The 15,811-nt window shown below is 44.8% G+C and overlaps 1 protein-coding gene across 2 annotated transcripts in view; it reads right to left on the bottom strand.

Moving 5' to 3' along the window:
• Nucleotides 1–648: 648 nt before the first annotated feature.
• The window catches only part of AGAP2 (ArfGAP with GTPase domain, ankyrin repeat and PH domain 2), a 215,571-nt gene continuing 200,408 nt past the window's right edge, over nt 649–15,811 (bottom strand). The window contains exons 15-18 of one of the 2 annotated variants that reach the window (XM_070740738.1): nt 10,420–10,510; nt 8,395–8,617; nt 5,918–6,173; nt 649–2,212 (exon numbers count right to left, since the gene is read on the bottom strand). In XM_070740738.1, the coding sequence (XP_070596839.1) occupies nt 2,006–2,212; nt 5,918–6,173; nt 8,395–8,617; nt 10,420–10,510 (777 nt within the window). In that variant the 3' untranslated portion in view covers nt 649–2,005. The remainder of the gene's footprint in view (nt 2,213–5,917; nt 6,174–8,394; nt 8,618–10,419; nt 10,511–15,811) is intronic. The other variant, XM_070740737.1, reaches the window with a different exon arrangement.

Raw genomic sequence — 15,811 nt, 5'->3', positions numbered from 1 at the left:
CTCCTCTCAACAGATCTGAAAGAGTGGAAAAGGTTTCTAGCAGGAGGAGGAGGAGGAGGCAGCCTGGGGCCTTCGAAAGAGTGTAAGACACCACAGCTATTTCAGTGCAACGATCAGGCACCAGACCTGAGGAAAGTTGAGCAGAAGGAATGTGTTTCAGTGCGGCTTGGAGAAGGAGGAATGTGCTTGGTGTTTTTCCGAGTGATAGCAGGGGGATCCTGAGTCTAAGACTAAAAGGGGTCTGGGGCAAGGCAAGAGGTGGAGGCTGCTAAGATAATGTCTGGGCCTAATTCGTTCAGCCTCGCCTGCTTCGGCCTGGATAGGCCGGGCGTGGCTGGGCTCCACAACAGCCTCGCGACCGTTCAAATTAAAATGCTTCACCAAACAGGCATTAGGAGCTGTGTCTGCTAAATAAAAAATACGTTCTCTTGGATAAAGAAAAATGCCCCAAAGGAGGCCTTTACTGCCTAGTTAATTTAGGATTCTGTTTTGTGTGTGTGTATGTATATAAATATGTTTGTAGATTGTTCTGAGTTCGGGTTTTGCCCCATGTAATATTTTGAGTGTCTATGCGACGTTTCGGTGAAATCACATTCACCATCATCAGGCTGAAGTTATAAGCTTCGTGCTGCTGTAAATATAGTAAATATGTTTATGTATATACATACATACATACATGTTTGTGTGTATGTATGTATGTATTTATGTATGTGTGAATATATCTGTGTGTGTGTGTGTATAAAACACTTTTGCTGTTAATGAAAAGGAAGAGAGACTAGTATAGATCTATTTCAAGCTATTTTGCTCTCATCAGCTAGCCATACCCTTACCAGGATTTGAACCCGAGCAATCTGCCTGTAAGGCAGTAGCTTTAACCTCTAGGCCACAGGTTCTCCTCTATATGTGTGTGTGTGTGTGTATGCATATACATACATGTGTGTGTATTTTGTATGTGTGTATTACTTTTATATACGTACATACATATATATACGTGTGTGCGTGTGTGTCTGTCCATCCTAATTTTTTCTCTCTCTTGCTCAATTCTTTGAGAGGTGGGAAGGATAGGGGTTTTTTTGGGGGGGGGAAGCCATTTTTGTTGAAAGGCCAGGGAAACTGAATAACGGAAACAAGGTTTCTTCATGAAATACATGTTTTTCACATGCCCATCCACGCTGGATTTGAGCAAGCCTCTTCACTCCTGTTTTTGCACACCCTCCTGCCTAGAAATGAGGGGGGCTGGCCTACAGCCCCTATAGTGTGCCACAGCTCAAGCACAGCCACTAAGCCCTGTACCCTGACATGAGGAGGAGGCGGAAGAGGAGAGGGGTTCACTTAAGCCAAGTTAAGTGGCACAAAGGTTCCCTTCTTGAACCTTCTTCCCTCAGTGCTATTGTTGTGACAAACACTCTTGGACCCTTCAACACTCCCCGCCCAGCGCCCCACCATATTGTCAAGTTTTGGGGCTCCATAGAAGTGGCTAGTGCAATTCAGTCACCAACCGACCGCTCCAGTAATGCTGATGTACATTCCGCCTTCAACACTTCTTACAAACCCAGAAAGTAAAGGGGAGCCGACCCCACGTAAACGCTTGTCCCTCTCGCTTCCCAAAAGTCTTAATTGGGAAGACCACAACGTCAGCCCAGGTCCTAATTCTTATTCACTCCAAATACTGGGATGCATTGCTCTCGGTTCTCTGTCAGCTTTCTCCGATGACCTGTCTGCAGAGACGGCTGTTTGCCCAGGATATCAGCAGAACAGCCCAAGGTCTGGCAGTAGAGAGAGCTGAGTGTCTTGGTGATGGGCAGCCTATGCCAAGCAGGACCACTGAAGCTGGACTCTGGATGGGAGCCGTCACCACCTCTGCATGACACAAGTCATGATCTATGCTCCTTGGCATTACAGTCCGGGTGCCAGAGGGGAGTGGGATCTCCCGAAGGAGAAGAGGCATCAGTCACTGCACCCTTGTTGGCACCGTAGGGATGGGGAAGAGGCTCCCCCTGGCATGCTACACCAGGGCAGTTCGGGCCTCGGTCCTTCCCATGCTGGCACTGCTGCTTTTCCGGCGCAGGCCTGGGGTGGCAATAGTGCTGTAGCCTTCGTTTGGGCAACCATGTTGCATTAAGATGTCAATGCATTCTTGGCTTCCTGCTCGGCGAGCGTAGAAGAGGGCGGTGTGCCCCATAGCATCATGGGCCTTGACGTCAGCACCGTACTGTAGAAGGGAGAAGGGAAAAAAAGTCCGATTAGTGTTAGGAACTCCAAAACAACAACAACAACAACAACAATAATAATAATAATAATAATATATTAGATTTTTTTATGCCAGCCCTCTCTGAAGACGCGGAGCGGCTCACAACAATAATAAAAACAATGTTACAGTGGAACAAATCTAACATTAAAAGAGAAAAAAATATAAAACCCCACCATTTAAAACCAAACAACGCATACATACCAAACATAAAATATAAAAGCCTGGGGGAGGTGTCTCAATTACCCCATGCCTGGCGATATAGGTGGGTCTTGAGTAATTTACGAAAGACAAGGAGGGTGGGGGCAGTTCTGATCTCCAGTGGGAGTTGATTCCAGAGGGCTGGGGCCGACACAGAGAAGGCTCTTCCCCTGTCTGTGTGTTCTGCTGTTGTGTAGGCATGACTGGATTTCATTTGGGAATCCAGAGCTTCAATAAGGAGTGGAATATTCTCTAGCCACTGCCACTCTCCAAGGCAGTGTTTCCCAACCTTGGCATCTTGAAGAGATCTGGACTTCAACTCCTAGAATTCCCCAGCCAGCGAATGCTGGCTGGGGAATTCTGGGAGTTGAAGTCCAGATCTCTTCAAGTGGCCAAGGTTGGGAAACACTGCTCCAAGGGTTATTCTCTTCCCCACCACTTATTTTTGACATTATTTCTATATTTTCCCCAACTTGCACATTGTTGAGTAGTATACACCCAGAAAGAAGGCAGTGGCAAACCATTTCTGAAAACGTTGCGAAGAAAATTTCATGGACTTCCCTATGTAAGTCACCAGGGATTAAGACTAGCTCCAAGGCAGAAAAAAAAATTAAAGAAAACCAAGCTACACAGATCAATCACTTGTCTTTCCCCTATCACCTTGTTCCAGTCCTCTCTAGCTCTATCAGTACCCGTCTTTCAAAGATAGGGTAAAATATCTCCCCCAAATTGCCACCCAATACTATGACTGTTCCTAACTTTTGACAATAAAATATATCCCCCAAATTACCACCCAATTCTATGACTGTTCCTAATTTTTGACAATAAAATATCTCCCCCAAATTACCACCCAATGCTATGACTGTTCCTAATTTTTGACAATAAAATATATCCCCCAAATTACCACCCAATGCTATGACTGTTCCTAACTTTTGACAATAAAATATATCCCCCAAATTACCACCCAATGCTATGACTGTTCCTAACTTTTGACAATAAAATATCTCCCCCAAATTGCCACCCAATGCTATGACTGTTCCTAACTTTTGACAATAAAATATATCTCCCAAATTACCACACATTCTATGACTGTTCCTCACTTTTGACAATAAAATATATCCCCCAAATTACCACCCAATTCTATGACTGTTCCTAACTTTTGACAATAAAATATATCTCCCAAATTACCACCCAATTCTATGACTGTTCCTAATTTTTGACAATAAAATATCTCCCCCAAATTGCCACCCAATTCTATGACTGTTCCTAATTTTTGACAATAAAATATATCCTCCAAATTACCACCCATTCTATGACTGTTCCTAACTTTTGACAATAAAATATATTCCCCAAATTACCACCCAATTCTATGACTGTTTGTAACTTTTGACAATAAAATATATCCCCCAAATTACCACCCATTCTATGACTGTTCCTAACTTTTAACAATAAAATATATCTCCCAAATTACCACCCAATTCTATGACTGTTCCTAACTTTTGACAATAAAATATATTCCCCAAATTACCACCCAATTCTATGACTGTTCCTAACTTTTGACAATAAAATATCTCCCCCAAATTGCCACCCAATGCTATGACTGTTCCTAACTTTTGACAATAAAATATATCTCCCAAATTACCACCCAATTCTATGACTGTTCCTAATTTTTGACAATAAAATATATCCTCCAAATTACCACCCATTCTATGACTGTTCCTAATTTTTGACAATAAGATATATCCTCCAAATTACCACCCATTCTATGACTGTTCCTAACTTTTGACAATAAAATATATCCCCCAAATTACCACCCAATTCTATGACTGTTCCTAACTTTTGACAAACAATGTTTTCCCCCCTATTGCCTGCAGAAGGAGCTTAATGACTTTCCATTGGAGGAACAGTGTGAGTTGGTTGTTATGATGCAGCAAGGCTGTAGGCTAGGAAAGGCCTCTGCAGGTGCTGATTTTATCTTTATTTTCATTTTGGAAAACCACATCATTGTTCAGTTTTAAATAGTCCAGGAAACATAAAACAAATCTTCTATTCAGCATAAGTAATTCTGACCTGAAATAGTTATCGTTATTGTCTCGGGGCACTAAGAATAGGAGACTGCTACATTGACCAGACATTCTGTTTCCTGGACACTAGTGTTTTCCTGTACAGTGTTTTTAAATAAGAGGTGAGAACTTCTGCACACAAAGCATGGGCTTCAACATTAAGTTCTGCTTCAAACCAGTTGCATAGCTTAAGGATGAAGCTCACACAAGCTATGGACTTAATATAAAGGGTTTATCTGCTTTGCCCAGAGGACACCATACAAACTGTAAATGGATCCAATTCGAAGTCCAAATAACTATATTTACAGCTACTACCAACCTCTCATATCTCTATGGAGCAAGAACATTTGAGATGACGGAAGGAAATTTGAAATATACCATTGTATGCATACATACTGAAATGTCTATAGGTATATATTCTGAGAATGCATTACATTCTCAGATATTAATGTTCTAACAGTCATCTCTAGGTAGTGGTGAAATCCATTTTTTTCTACCAGTTCTGTGGCTGTGGTTTGGTGGCCATGGTGTAGTTTGGTGGGCAGGGCAGGGGAAGGATACTGCGAAATCTCCATTCCCTCTCCACTCCTGGGGGAAGGATATTGCGAAATCCCCATTCCTACGCCATCTGGGGCCAGCCAGAGATGGTATTTGCCGGTTCTCTGAACTACACAAAATTTCCTCTACCGGTTCTCCAGAACCTGTCAGAACTGCTGGATTTCACCCCTGGCTCTAGATCAGTGATTTTCAACCTTTTTTGAGCCACGGCACATTTTTTACATTTACAAAACCCTGGGGCACATTGAGGAGGCGGGGCGGCTAAAAAAAGGTTTGGAGAAAAAAAAATTCTCTTTTCCTCCCTTTCGCTCTATTTCTCTCTCCCTCCTTCTTTCTTTCCCTTCTTTTTTCTCTCTCTCCATCCCTCTTTCTCTCTTCCTTCCTTCCTCTTTTTTGCTCTTCCTCCCTCCCTCCCTCTATGTCTTTCTCTCTCCCACCTTCCCTCCCTCCCTCTCTCTCTTTCTTTCTCTCTCTCTTGCTCTCTCCCTTGCTTTCTTTCTCTCTCTTGTTCTCTCTCTCTCTTTCTTGCTTTCTCTCTCTCTCTTGCTTTCTTTCTCTTGTTTTCTTTTTCTCTCTATTTCTTTCTCTCTCTCTCTCTCTCTTTCTCTCTCTCTTTTTTTCTCTCTCTTGTTTTCTTTCTCTCTCTCTTTCTTTCTTTCTTTCTCTCTCTCTCTTGTTTTCTTTCTCTGAGCTTCGCGGCACACCTGACCATGTCTCACACTGGTTGAAAAACACTGCTCTAGATGATCTGTCTAATGTTTATGTCAACTTTTCCTCTTGGAGAAGTTGGAGAGATTTTTTTTCTTTCTCTTTGGACTTAAAAGTGCCTCTACCGCCAAGAACTTACCCAGACCAAAAGCTGGGTGATAACCACGTGTGAAAGGTCACATGCCACATGCAGAGCTGTGCGCCGGTCTTTGTCCCCGGTAGGAGCATTGATCTGTTCCTTGGCACTGTGGGCTAGCAAGAGCAGCACAGCCCCCAAGTCTTGGTCCAAGACAGCCTGGAACAGTTGGCACCCAAGGGGGAGGTCAGAGTTTGGTAGTGGTGCCAGAAATAGTCGTTGCTCATATTTGGCTCGGATCCATGATTCTCGCTCTTCCCTGAAAAAGGAAATTAAGAAAGTTTGCTATAAGAGTCTCTAAGCTCAGAGACACCCTGTTATGAAAAGCACACAAGGTCAAGAAGAAAAAAACAACAAAGCTTGGCAGGTTCTTACGCAGAGAGATGGTAAAAGGAATGAAAGAACAAGATAAGCATGAAAAAAGGAGCAAAATTCAGACATTCATATACTGACTGCTAATTATCTCTATGAAGATATTTATTTATTTAAATAATTAATTAATTTGACTTCTATGCCGCCCAATCCCAAAGGACCCAGGGCGGCTCCCAACAATATAAAATTACAATAACAATAAACAATAAAATCCTAATTAAAACTTAAAAAACAGTTCAACAACACAATTAGAAAATCCAAGGCAGTTATATGGACATCTTCTGACCAAACAGCTAGGATGGTTCTCATCCTGAATGGGTGTATGATAATTTGTCACAGTCCTTTCATCCCAGGACAAGTTAATGTGGAACAAGAGTTACACTAATATCAAAGAAATGGTGGAATAGAATCATTAAAGAAAGGATGCAAAGAAAGGGAGAGAATAAAATGTGAATGGCAAAAATTAAAATATTTTAAAATTTATTTTAAATAATTAAATAGAATTGTTAAGTTGTTCTACAGCGAGTTAGCCGTGATGTGACGGATTGGCCATTAGTAAGTTGGTTGTGGCAAGTTGTTCCATTCCCTTCTTGGAAGGGGTATGGATGTCAACTGCTTCCCCCAATTCTGCATAGTTTCTTCCTCTATGCCAGGGGTCCCCATAGCAACTTTATGACTTGTGGACTTCAATTCCCAGAGTTCCCCAAGCTAGCTGGGGATTTCTGGGAATTGAAGTCCGCAAGGCTTAGAGTTCCCAAGGTTGGAGATCCCTGCATTAAAGTGACATTGTTTTTAATGCAGAAAAGGCTTTTCTCTCAGATGGCAATTAAAGCTGGTCTGCCCTTCATGATGTGTATCTTTAAGATGTTTCTTTACAAAGCCAACCAACCATAACATTGCACTAGTACACTGACACTAAACAGAGCCATTTGGGAGTGGGGAGGCTAGATTCCAGATCATATATCAGCTGGGCAGGGGTCCCCAAACTTGGCACCTTTAAGACTTGTGGACTTCAACTCCCAGAACTCTCCAAGGTTGGAGACCCTGTTTCTCAACCTTGCCAACTTTAACATGCGTGGACTTCAATTCCCAGAATTTTCTCAGCCAAGTTGAGAAACATTTCTTTAGGCAGAGTGAAGGACAGAATGATAGTTCTCCATATGGAGAGTTTATCCAATTAAATCAAAGGTGGGTTCCTCCCAGTTCAGACCGGTTCTATGGAACCATGAGTAACTTGGTGACCTGGGTTGCCAGAACCTACAGCGACCCAGGCCTGCCACGCCCCTGAACTTGTTCTCTTGGTGGCGCTGTAGGCACCGCCATGTTGTTTGTTAGCATTCACACGCGCCCCCACCCAGCACATCAAGGAGAGAACCTGCAGCAAAGAAAACCAAGAACCCACCCCTGAATTAAAGGTATATTAAGAATTAACCCCTTTAGAGTCTGGTTATCCCCAATAGATTCCCTCCTCCCACACACTATGCCAGCAATGCTGTAAGGTGCCCGACCTTAGCTACATCATGCATTAATAATTTAACTTCTCTCTGTGTTGATCCAAGTATGTGTGCCACAATGCTTACTCCCAGGTAAGTAGATACACTAGGCCCGTGATGGTGAATCTATGTGCCAGAAGTGGCATACACGCACTAGTGCCAGCTGCTCTTCTGGCTTCTGGTGCGCACATGCAAACCGGCCAACTGGTCTGTGCAGGCATCCACGCACCAGAAAACAGCCTAAAAATGCCAAAAAATGGGCAAAACCCAGACCATTTGGGGGCCATTTTCCAGGCCATTTTTTGAGTCTTTTGGGGCCATTTTAGGCCATGTTCAGTCGGTATTTGAGGCTATTTGGTGTGTGTGTGTTATTTTAAGGCCATTTTCTGGGCTGTTTTCAAGCTTGAAAAGTCCCCCCAAACGGTCTGAAAACAGCCCCAAACCAGGCATGTCCAAGCTGGCCAACTGGTCTTCAGGTTTCCAGTTCTCTGGTATGCACCCATGCATGTGCATTCGGGTTTGCACACCTGGAGCTGAAAAAGGTTCACCATCACTGCACTATGCCTAGTCTCCAACGCTATATTTCCATTACATGATGTGATTATCTGCACTTACCGTGATGACTCACAGGTGGGTTTCCGACGCCCCTGTGTGCATTTCTCCCAGACGCTGTTAGCTGTTTCGTTCCCAATATAGGTGAGCACCAAAGTGAGCTCCAGGGGCCAGTCATCCAAGTCAAGAGAGCGCACACGAGACAGGTGTGTGCCCAGATTCCGGTGGATGCCAGAACATTCAATGCAGATCAGCGCCCCCAAGTTCAGACTGGCCCAGGTTGGATCTGGAGCGAAGAAAATGGAAGAATTGCAAAGTAGGATGAAGGACAGGGAAATGCCCTTACTTTTCAAAGCAAAGATCTTTTATGCCTAACTATTTACAGTGGTACCTTTACCTAAGAACGCCCCTATCTACAAACTTTTCTAGATAAGGACTGGGTGTTCAAGATTTTTTTGCGTCTTCTCAAGAACCATTTTCCACTTACAAACATAAGCCTCCGAAACTGTAACCGGAAAAGGCCGGGAGAAGCCTCTGTGGAGCCTCTCTCTAGGAATCTCCTGGGAGGAAACATGGCCGGAAAAGGAAAGGAGAAGCTTCTGTGAAATCTCTCTAGGAATCTCCTGGGAGGAAACATGGCCAGAAAAGGCAGGGAGAAGCCTCTGTGGGGCCTCTCTAGGAATCTCCTGGGAGGAAGCAGGGCTGGAAAAGGCAGGGAGAAGCCTGCATGGGGCCTCCCTAGGAATCTCCTGGGAGGAAACAGGGCCAGAAAAGGCAGGGAGAAGCCTCCATGGGGCCTCTCTGGAAATCTGGGAGGAAACAGGGCCTCCACCCTCCCTGTGGTTTCCCCAATCGCACAGATTATTTGCTTTTACATTGATTCCTCTGGTAAAAATTGCTTCTTCTTACAAACTTTTCTACTTAAGAACCTGGTCACGGAATGAATTTAGTTCGTAAGTAGAGATACCACTGTATTTATTTTGTCAGGCATTAAGGACATGGATGGCAGGCACGCTGGTACACTTATGCACATCCCTTAAACTAAAGGAATTGTTCTGATGCGCTAAGTCACACACAACCAGGTGGGGATTGCTACTCCTGCTGCTACCGGTGCACTGAGTGTGCAGCTCTATGTCTCTGGCATGCGCGTGTGCATGCCCAAATGAAATTTTGCTTCTGCGCATGCGTAGGAAGCAAAATCTTGCAAGGGATGCGCATGTGTGTGAGATTTTTGTAATTTTTTTTGCTTCCACGCATGGGGAAATGAGATATACATTAAAATGTAGCTCAATCCTCTAATGCAGTGTTTCCCAACCTTGGCAACTTGAAGATATTTGGACTTCAACTCCCAGAATGCTGGCTGGGGAATTCTGGGAGTTGAAGTCCAGATATCTTCAAGTTGCCAAGGTTGGGAAACACTGTGTCTAATGTACAGTATGACTAAAGCTACCCATGTAGACCCCCGATTACTCATATTCCCAGTCTTAAATGCAGGATACTATTTCAGGGAGAGAGAATGAATGTAGGACAGTCTCAAATGTATTTTGGGGAGGATGCTTTGTTTCTGGGAAACCATTCATTATTGTGACTCTTGGGATTAAAAAGATCTATCATCCCTAGATTTATTGAACATTGGCTTTAAAGCACAAAGAACATTTCAAATCCTATTGGTTCATAAAAGCTATTCCGATAGCCACCAATTTTGCTCAGTTCATCACCTTAATAAGAGAAACGTATGCACGCCATACAAATCCTTTGAAACAAGGGATTAAAAATGCTTTTAACCAAGTCCATAATATACTTTTTCTGTAGACTGGAAGCAACTGTATTAGATGCTGAATTAAGAGTTAGTAATTCATGCCACACTGAGGTTTGTACAGGAAATTCACGATCCCTATTGGGTTTATTTTTGGAAACGAGCAAGCGTTTCCTATACAAGTTCAGACGTCATGCTCTCTAAAGTAAGTCTGTCCACCTTCCTCTCTTCAGTGCTCACGAGCTTTGTTGGACTACAGCTTCCATCCTCTTCATGTCACTGGCTGTGTGGGATGGAAAGTCAAGAGCGCACCTGAAATGCCACCTACTTACTTAATGCCCCACAATCCACACACAAAGAATTTCCTTTGGCATTTCGAATAGCCTGGATTGCCACTGCTTCACTCTGGCTGTCCATCCGGGCCTATTGGGAAGAGAGAAGACAGATAGATGCTAAAATGCCCACTGTTTCAGGGGCTATTTCACAGATCACCCTAATTTTGACTGAGGCCTTGCAAGACATGGTAAGCTATTGTCTGCTGTGTCTTGAAACTTGTCTACCAAACCTGTATGAAATTTTTGGATTATGCTCCATTTCCAGTCTCATATACAACAGGATCCCTGAGGATACTCTCCCTTCCCTACATTTTTTATATTTGATATGAAAAGAATTGATGTTCTAAGCCACCCAGAGTAATTTTGAAATGAGATGGGCACTGGGCAGCAGATATAAATGAAATAAACGAATTAAAATGAATCACAAAAGTTGGCTTTATTTTCAGCAAGACCTACTCTGTGAGAATGTTTTCCTTCTCCTTTTGGATCAATTAGTTTTCTTCCAATTGTTTGTGTGCGATTGGCTTTTATTTTTCTTGCTTTTAAAAAGTTTATGTGAATTGCAGAGATTGTTTCAAAGGTGGTTGAATTGCAACACAACCATTCATTAACCATTAATTATGTGGAAATAATGCTCAAACTCTTCTTACCGAGATAACACAATTATGACTGGGCTAAATAACTTTGAATGATAGAATTCAGGAAGAAAGGACATGTGTGCCATGGGCAGGTAGCTCAAGTGCTTCTGCCTAAGACATTGAAATTGTGTGCAGAAATGCTTTAATGGCAAAGAATTCATTTGTCTGAACCCAACAGTTGAAAAATGAATAGTCCAGAAATAGGTTTAGTCAATGAAATAAAAGCTGCAATAATATAATATTTAATACTACTATTTAATACTTTGCAAATGTTCTTTTGTAATACTTTGCAAATGTCCTTTTGTAATTATTGGTAAATTACGTTTATTCTGTAATCCTTTAAAATGTTGTATGCTTAATTCCAGTTAGGTCCGGGGATATTTATTTTCCCATCCTAATAACTTGTTCTCTCTGTGTGCTGAATATCCCACATTAGAGACTGTGGTCCCTGTTTAAAACTTCTTCTTTGATTGCTTATTCTTTCCTTCTGGACTTTCTGAGTCTTCAGAGATCAGCCATCTGACTAAAGTTTTGCTATATTTTCAAATTTCCATTCATTCTGCCTTGTTTCCTGACATCCATTGTATGTGATGATTACTGGAATGATAGCTTGGAACAGGGGTCCCCAAACTTTTTACACAGGGGGCCAGTTTACTGACCCTCAGACTGTTGGAGGGCCGGACTATAAAAAAAACCCTATGAACAAATCCCTATGCACACTGCACATCTTATTTAAAGTAAAAAACAAAATGGGAACAAATACAATATTTAAAATAAGAAGTAATTAAGTAATAAAGTAATTTATATATTTTTATTAACAAGTAAATTTAAACTTAAATCAAGAAACTCCCTCCATTTCTCCTTCCTTCTTTCCCTCCCTCCCTCCTTCCTCTCCACCTCTCTTCCCTCTCTTTTCTTCCCTCTCTCTCATTTTCCTCTCCCTCGTTTTCTCTCCATAATTTTCTCATTTTTCTCTTTCTCTTTTTCTCTCTCTCTCACTCTTTCCATCTCTCCCCCTTTCTTTCTTCCTCTCTGTCTCTCCCTCTTTCTCTCTCTGTCCCTCTCTCTTTCTCTCTCTCTCTTCTCTTTCTTTCTCTCTCTCTCACTCTTTCTCTCTCCCTCTTTGTATCTCTCCCTCTTCCTTTCTCTCTCCCTCTTTCACCCTCTCTCTTGCTTTCTCTCTCTCCCTCTATTTCTATCTCTCCCTCTCTCTCTCTCTCTCTTGCTTTCTTTCTCTCTCACTTTCTCTCTATCTTGCTTTCTTTCTCTCTCCCCTCCTTTTTCTCTCTCTTTCTCATACACCACGCTGGCAACAGAGAGAGAAAGAGAGAGCGGAGGGTGGCTTGCTGGTCCACGGCCCCCTGGATGAGCAGCTCTGCATGGTCCCAGCACTGAACTTCGCCGTCGCCTCCGCCCGGCTCTCCAGCTAACCCCTGAATTCACCTGAACGGAGGCGGCGGCGGTTTCAAAGGACCAACACACGGTCCTTCTTGGTGCTGCATTGCTGCAGCCACCAAGCTCCACTGCTGTCCTTGACCACTGTTACTTCTAAGCTGCGCTGAGAGAGAGAGAGCGGAGAGTACCGGACTTCGCCGTCGCCTCCGCCCCCGTCCAGCTCTCCAGCTAAGAGGCACAGTCACGTCCACCCCTTCACCCTCCACGGTGCCCAGCGCCCAGCCCCACGCTGCCTCCGCCTCCGCCTCCTGGTAGCGCACCCGACGTCTTCCTGCAGGAACGGGTGGTGGGGTGTAAGTGGTTGGACTTATCTACATGCGCGCCTGCTGACTGGGAAGAGGGGAAAGAAAAAAATCTGCGCCTCCAAAGAGGGTAGGGGGGAAAAAAGAAAGAAAAAAACAGCTCCAACTTGGTGGAAGGCAGGAGGGGAGAACCAAGCGTGCTGCAGCAAGTTTGCTTGGCTTTCTGGGACTTTTTTTTCTCCCCCTCTACCACCCGTGTCTGAATGTCATTTGCCGCTTAGGAGTGACCCTCTCTTGGGCTTGTTGTGAATGCAGTGCGGATGAGGGGAAAAGCCCAGCTGCCCAGGAAAGCACATTTGGAAAGTCTCTGCGGAGAGCCAAAATCCCAATGAAGCTTCTTTTTTTCCCAGTAGTCGGTAAGGAGGCGAAGAAGAGGTTGAACTGGTTTTGCTAATTCGCACTTACGGCTTTCCCCCTCATCTGCGCCGCATCCACAAGAAGCCCGAGAGAGGGTCACTCCTAAGCGGCAAACAACATTCGGAAAGGGGTGGTGGAAGGGGAGAAAAAAAAGCCCCAGAAAGCTAAGCAAACTTGCTGCAGCACGCTCGGGGGAGAAAAGAAAAGCCCCAGAAAGGAGTAGCCGCCTTTTTGCCAAGCAAACTTGCTGCAGCACGCTCGGTTCTCCCCTCCTGCCTTCCGCCAAGTTGGAGCTCTTTTCTTTCTCCCCCCCCCCCTCTTTGGAGACACAGATTTTTTTTCTTTCCCCTCTTCCAAGTCAGCAGGCGCGCGTGTAGATAAGTCCAACCACTTCCACCCCACCACCCGTTCCTGCAGGAAGAGGTCGGGCGTGCTACCGGGAGGAGGAGGTGGCGGTGGCCTGGGGCCGGGCACTGGGCGCCGGGCGCAATGGAGGGCAAAAGGGTGGACGTGGCTGCTGCCTCTTTGCTGGAGAGCCGGACATGGGCAGAGGCGACGGCGAAGTTCGCTGCTGGGGCCATGCGGGGCCGCTCATCTAGGGGGCCATGGACCGGCAAGCCACCCTCCGCTCTCTTTCTCTCTCAGCGCAGCTTAGAGGTAACAGTGCCCGGGGACAACAGCAGAGCTCGGAGGCTGCAGCAACACAGCGCCGAGAAGGACCAGCTGTTGGTCCCTTGAAGCCGCCGCCGCCTCCGTTCGGGCAAATTCAGGGGGGGGTTCCTGAATCTCCCGTCCATTCACCGCGGAGGATGAGGTGAGGAGGAGATGGTGCAGAGGCAAGGGGCGGGGAGGAAAGCGGGCCTGTACCTTGCCTCTGTACCGCCTCCTTGCTCAGCAGCAGACTGCGGTGAATGGACAGGAGATTCGGGAGCTTATATCTATTGATAAAATCTCGTGCGTTCACCGCGGGCCTGATAAATTGCCTCAGCGGGCCGCATCCGGCCCGTGGGCCGTAGTTTGGGGACCGCTGGCTTGGAAGATAATTAACTTACAGCCCTTTGTACTTAACCGTACAAAGTTACAGATATCTGGTAACCCTAATATGGATAGTGCATTTACAAATCAATCAATCAATCAATCAATCAATCAATCAGCATAGAGCTGGAAGGGACCTTGGAGGTCTTCTAGCCCAAACCCCTTGCTGAAGCATACAATTTGAGACAAGCAGCTGTCCAGTCTCTTTTTAAAAGCTTCCACTGATGAAGCACCTATAACTTCTGAAGGCAAGCTGTCCCACTTGTTACCATATTTTTTGGACTACAAGATGCACTGAGGTATAAGATGAACTGGACTATAAGACACACCTAAATTTACAGGACGAAAATTAGAAAAAAATAATTTTTGGCTCCGCGTGTCATGCTTTTACTCTCCCAGGCCCCCAGAAGCACTCTGCAGTGCTCTGCACAGCCCATTTTTGGGCTGCAGAGGTGCTTCTGAGGGCATGGGAGGGTGAAAATGCGACGCATGGAGGGCTTGGGAGCTCAAATACAGGCCCATATTTGGTGAAAATGCGTCCATTTTTAGCAAAAAAATGATGTGCGGAGCACTGCAGTATGCTTCCGGGGGCCAGGGAGGGTGAAAACGTGATACGTGGAAGATTTAAGAGGCCAAAAATGCCCATATTTGGTCTCTAAAACGCACCTACATTTTCACCCACCTTTTTGGGAGGTGTGGAATGTCATACTCCAAAAAATATGGTAGTTGTCCTCACTGTTAGGAAGTTTTTCCTTAGGTTTTAGGTTGCTTCTCTCCTTAATAAATTTCCATCCATTGTTTCTTTCCCTATCTTCTGGTGCTTTGGAAAATAAATTGAGCCCCCCCCCCCCTCTTCCTCTTTGTGGCAGTCCCTCAAATATTGGAATGCTGCTATTATGTCACTCCTTGTCCTTCTTTTATCTAGACTGGCCCTACCCAGTTCCCGCAACCGTTCTTCACATGTTTTTGTCTCCAGGCCTTTAATCATCTTAGCTGCTCTTCCTTGCTCTTTTTTTTCCTTAAAGTCTCAACATACTTTTTATTTTTTATTCGGAAATTGCCAAAATCCACAACAACCTTAAGATGCAATCAATACTTAAAGGAAATACAGTGATACCTCATGTTACGAACTGAATTGGTTCCGGGACGAGGTTTGTAAGGTGAAAAGTTTGTAAGACGAAACAATGTTTCCCATAGGAATCAATGGAAAAGCGATTAATGCGTGCAAGGCCAAAACTCACCCCTTTTGCCAGCCGAAGTGCCCGTTTTTGCGCTGCTGAGATTCCCCTGAGGCTCTCCTCCCTGGAAAACCCCACCTCCGGACTTCCATGTTTTTGTGATGCTGCAGGGGAATCCCAGCAGCGCAAAAACGGGTGCTTCGCTGGCAACGGAAGTCCGGAGGTGGGGTTTCCAGCGAGGGGAGCCTCAGTGAAATTGCAGCATCGTAAAAACACGGAAGTCCTCGAAACCCCACCTGCGGACTTCCATGTTTTTGCGATGCTGGGATTTCGCTGAGGCTCCCCTCACTGGGAAACCCCACCCCCGGACTTCCGTTGCCAGCGAAGCGCCCGTTTTTGCGATGCTGGGATTCCCCTGCAGCAT

The sequence above is a fragment of the Erythrolamprus reginae genome, chromosome 2, assembly GCF_031021105.1.
Source record: "Erythrolamprus reginae isolate rEryReg1 chromosome 2, rEryReg1.hap1, whole genome shotgun sequence".
Lineage (NCBI taxonomy): Eukaryota > Metazoa > Chordata > Lepidosauria > Squamata > Dipsadidae > Erythrolamprus > Erythrolamprus reginae.
The sequence above is the reverse complement of the archived record's forward strand: the minus strand, read 5'-3'. Positions and strand labels throughout refer to the sequence as shown.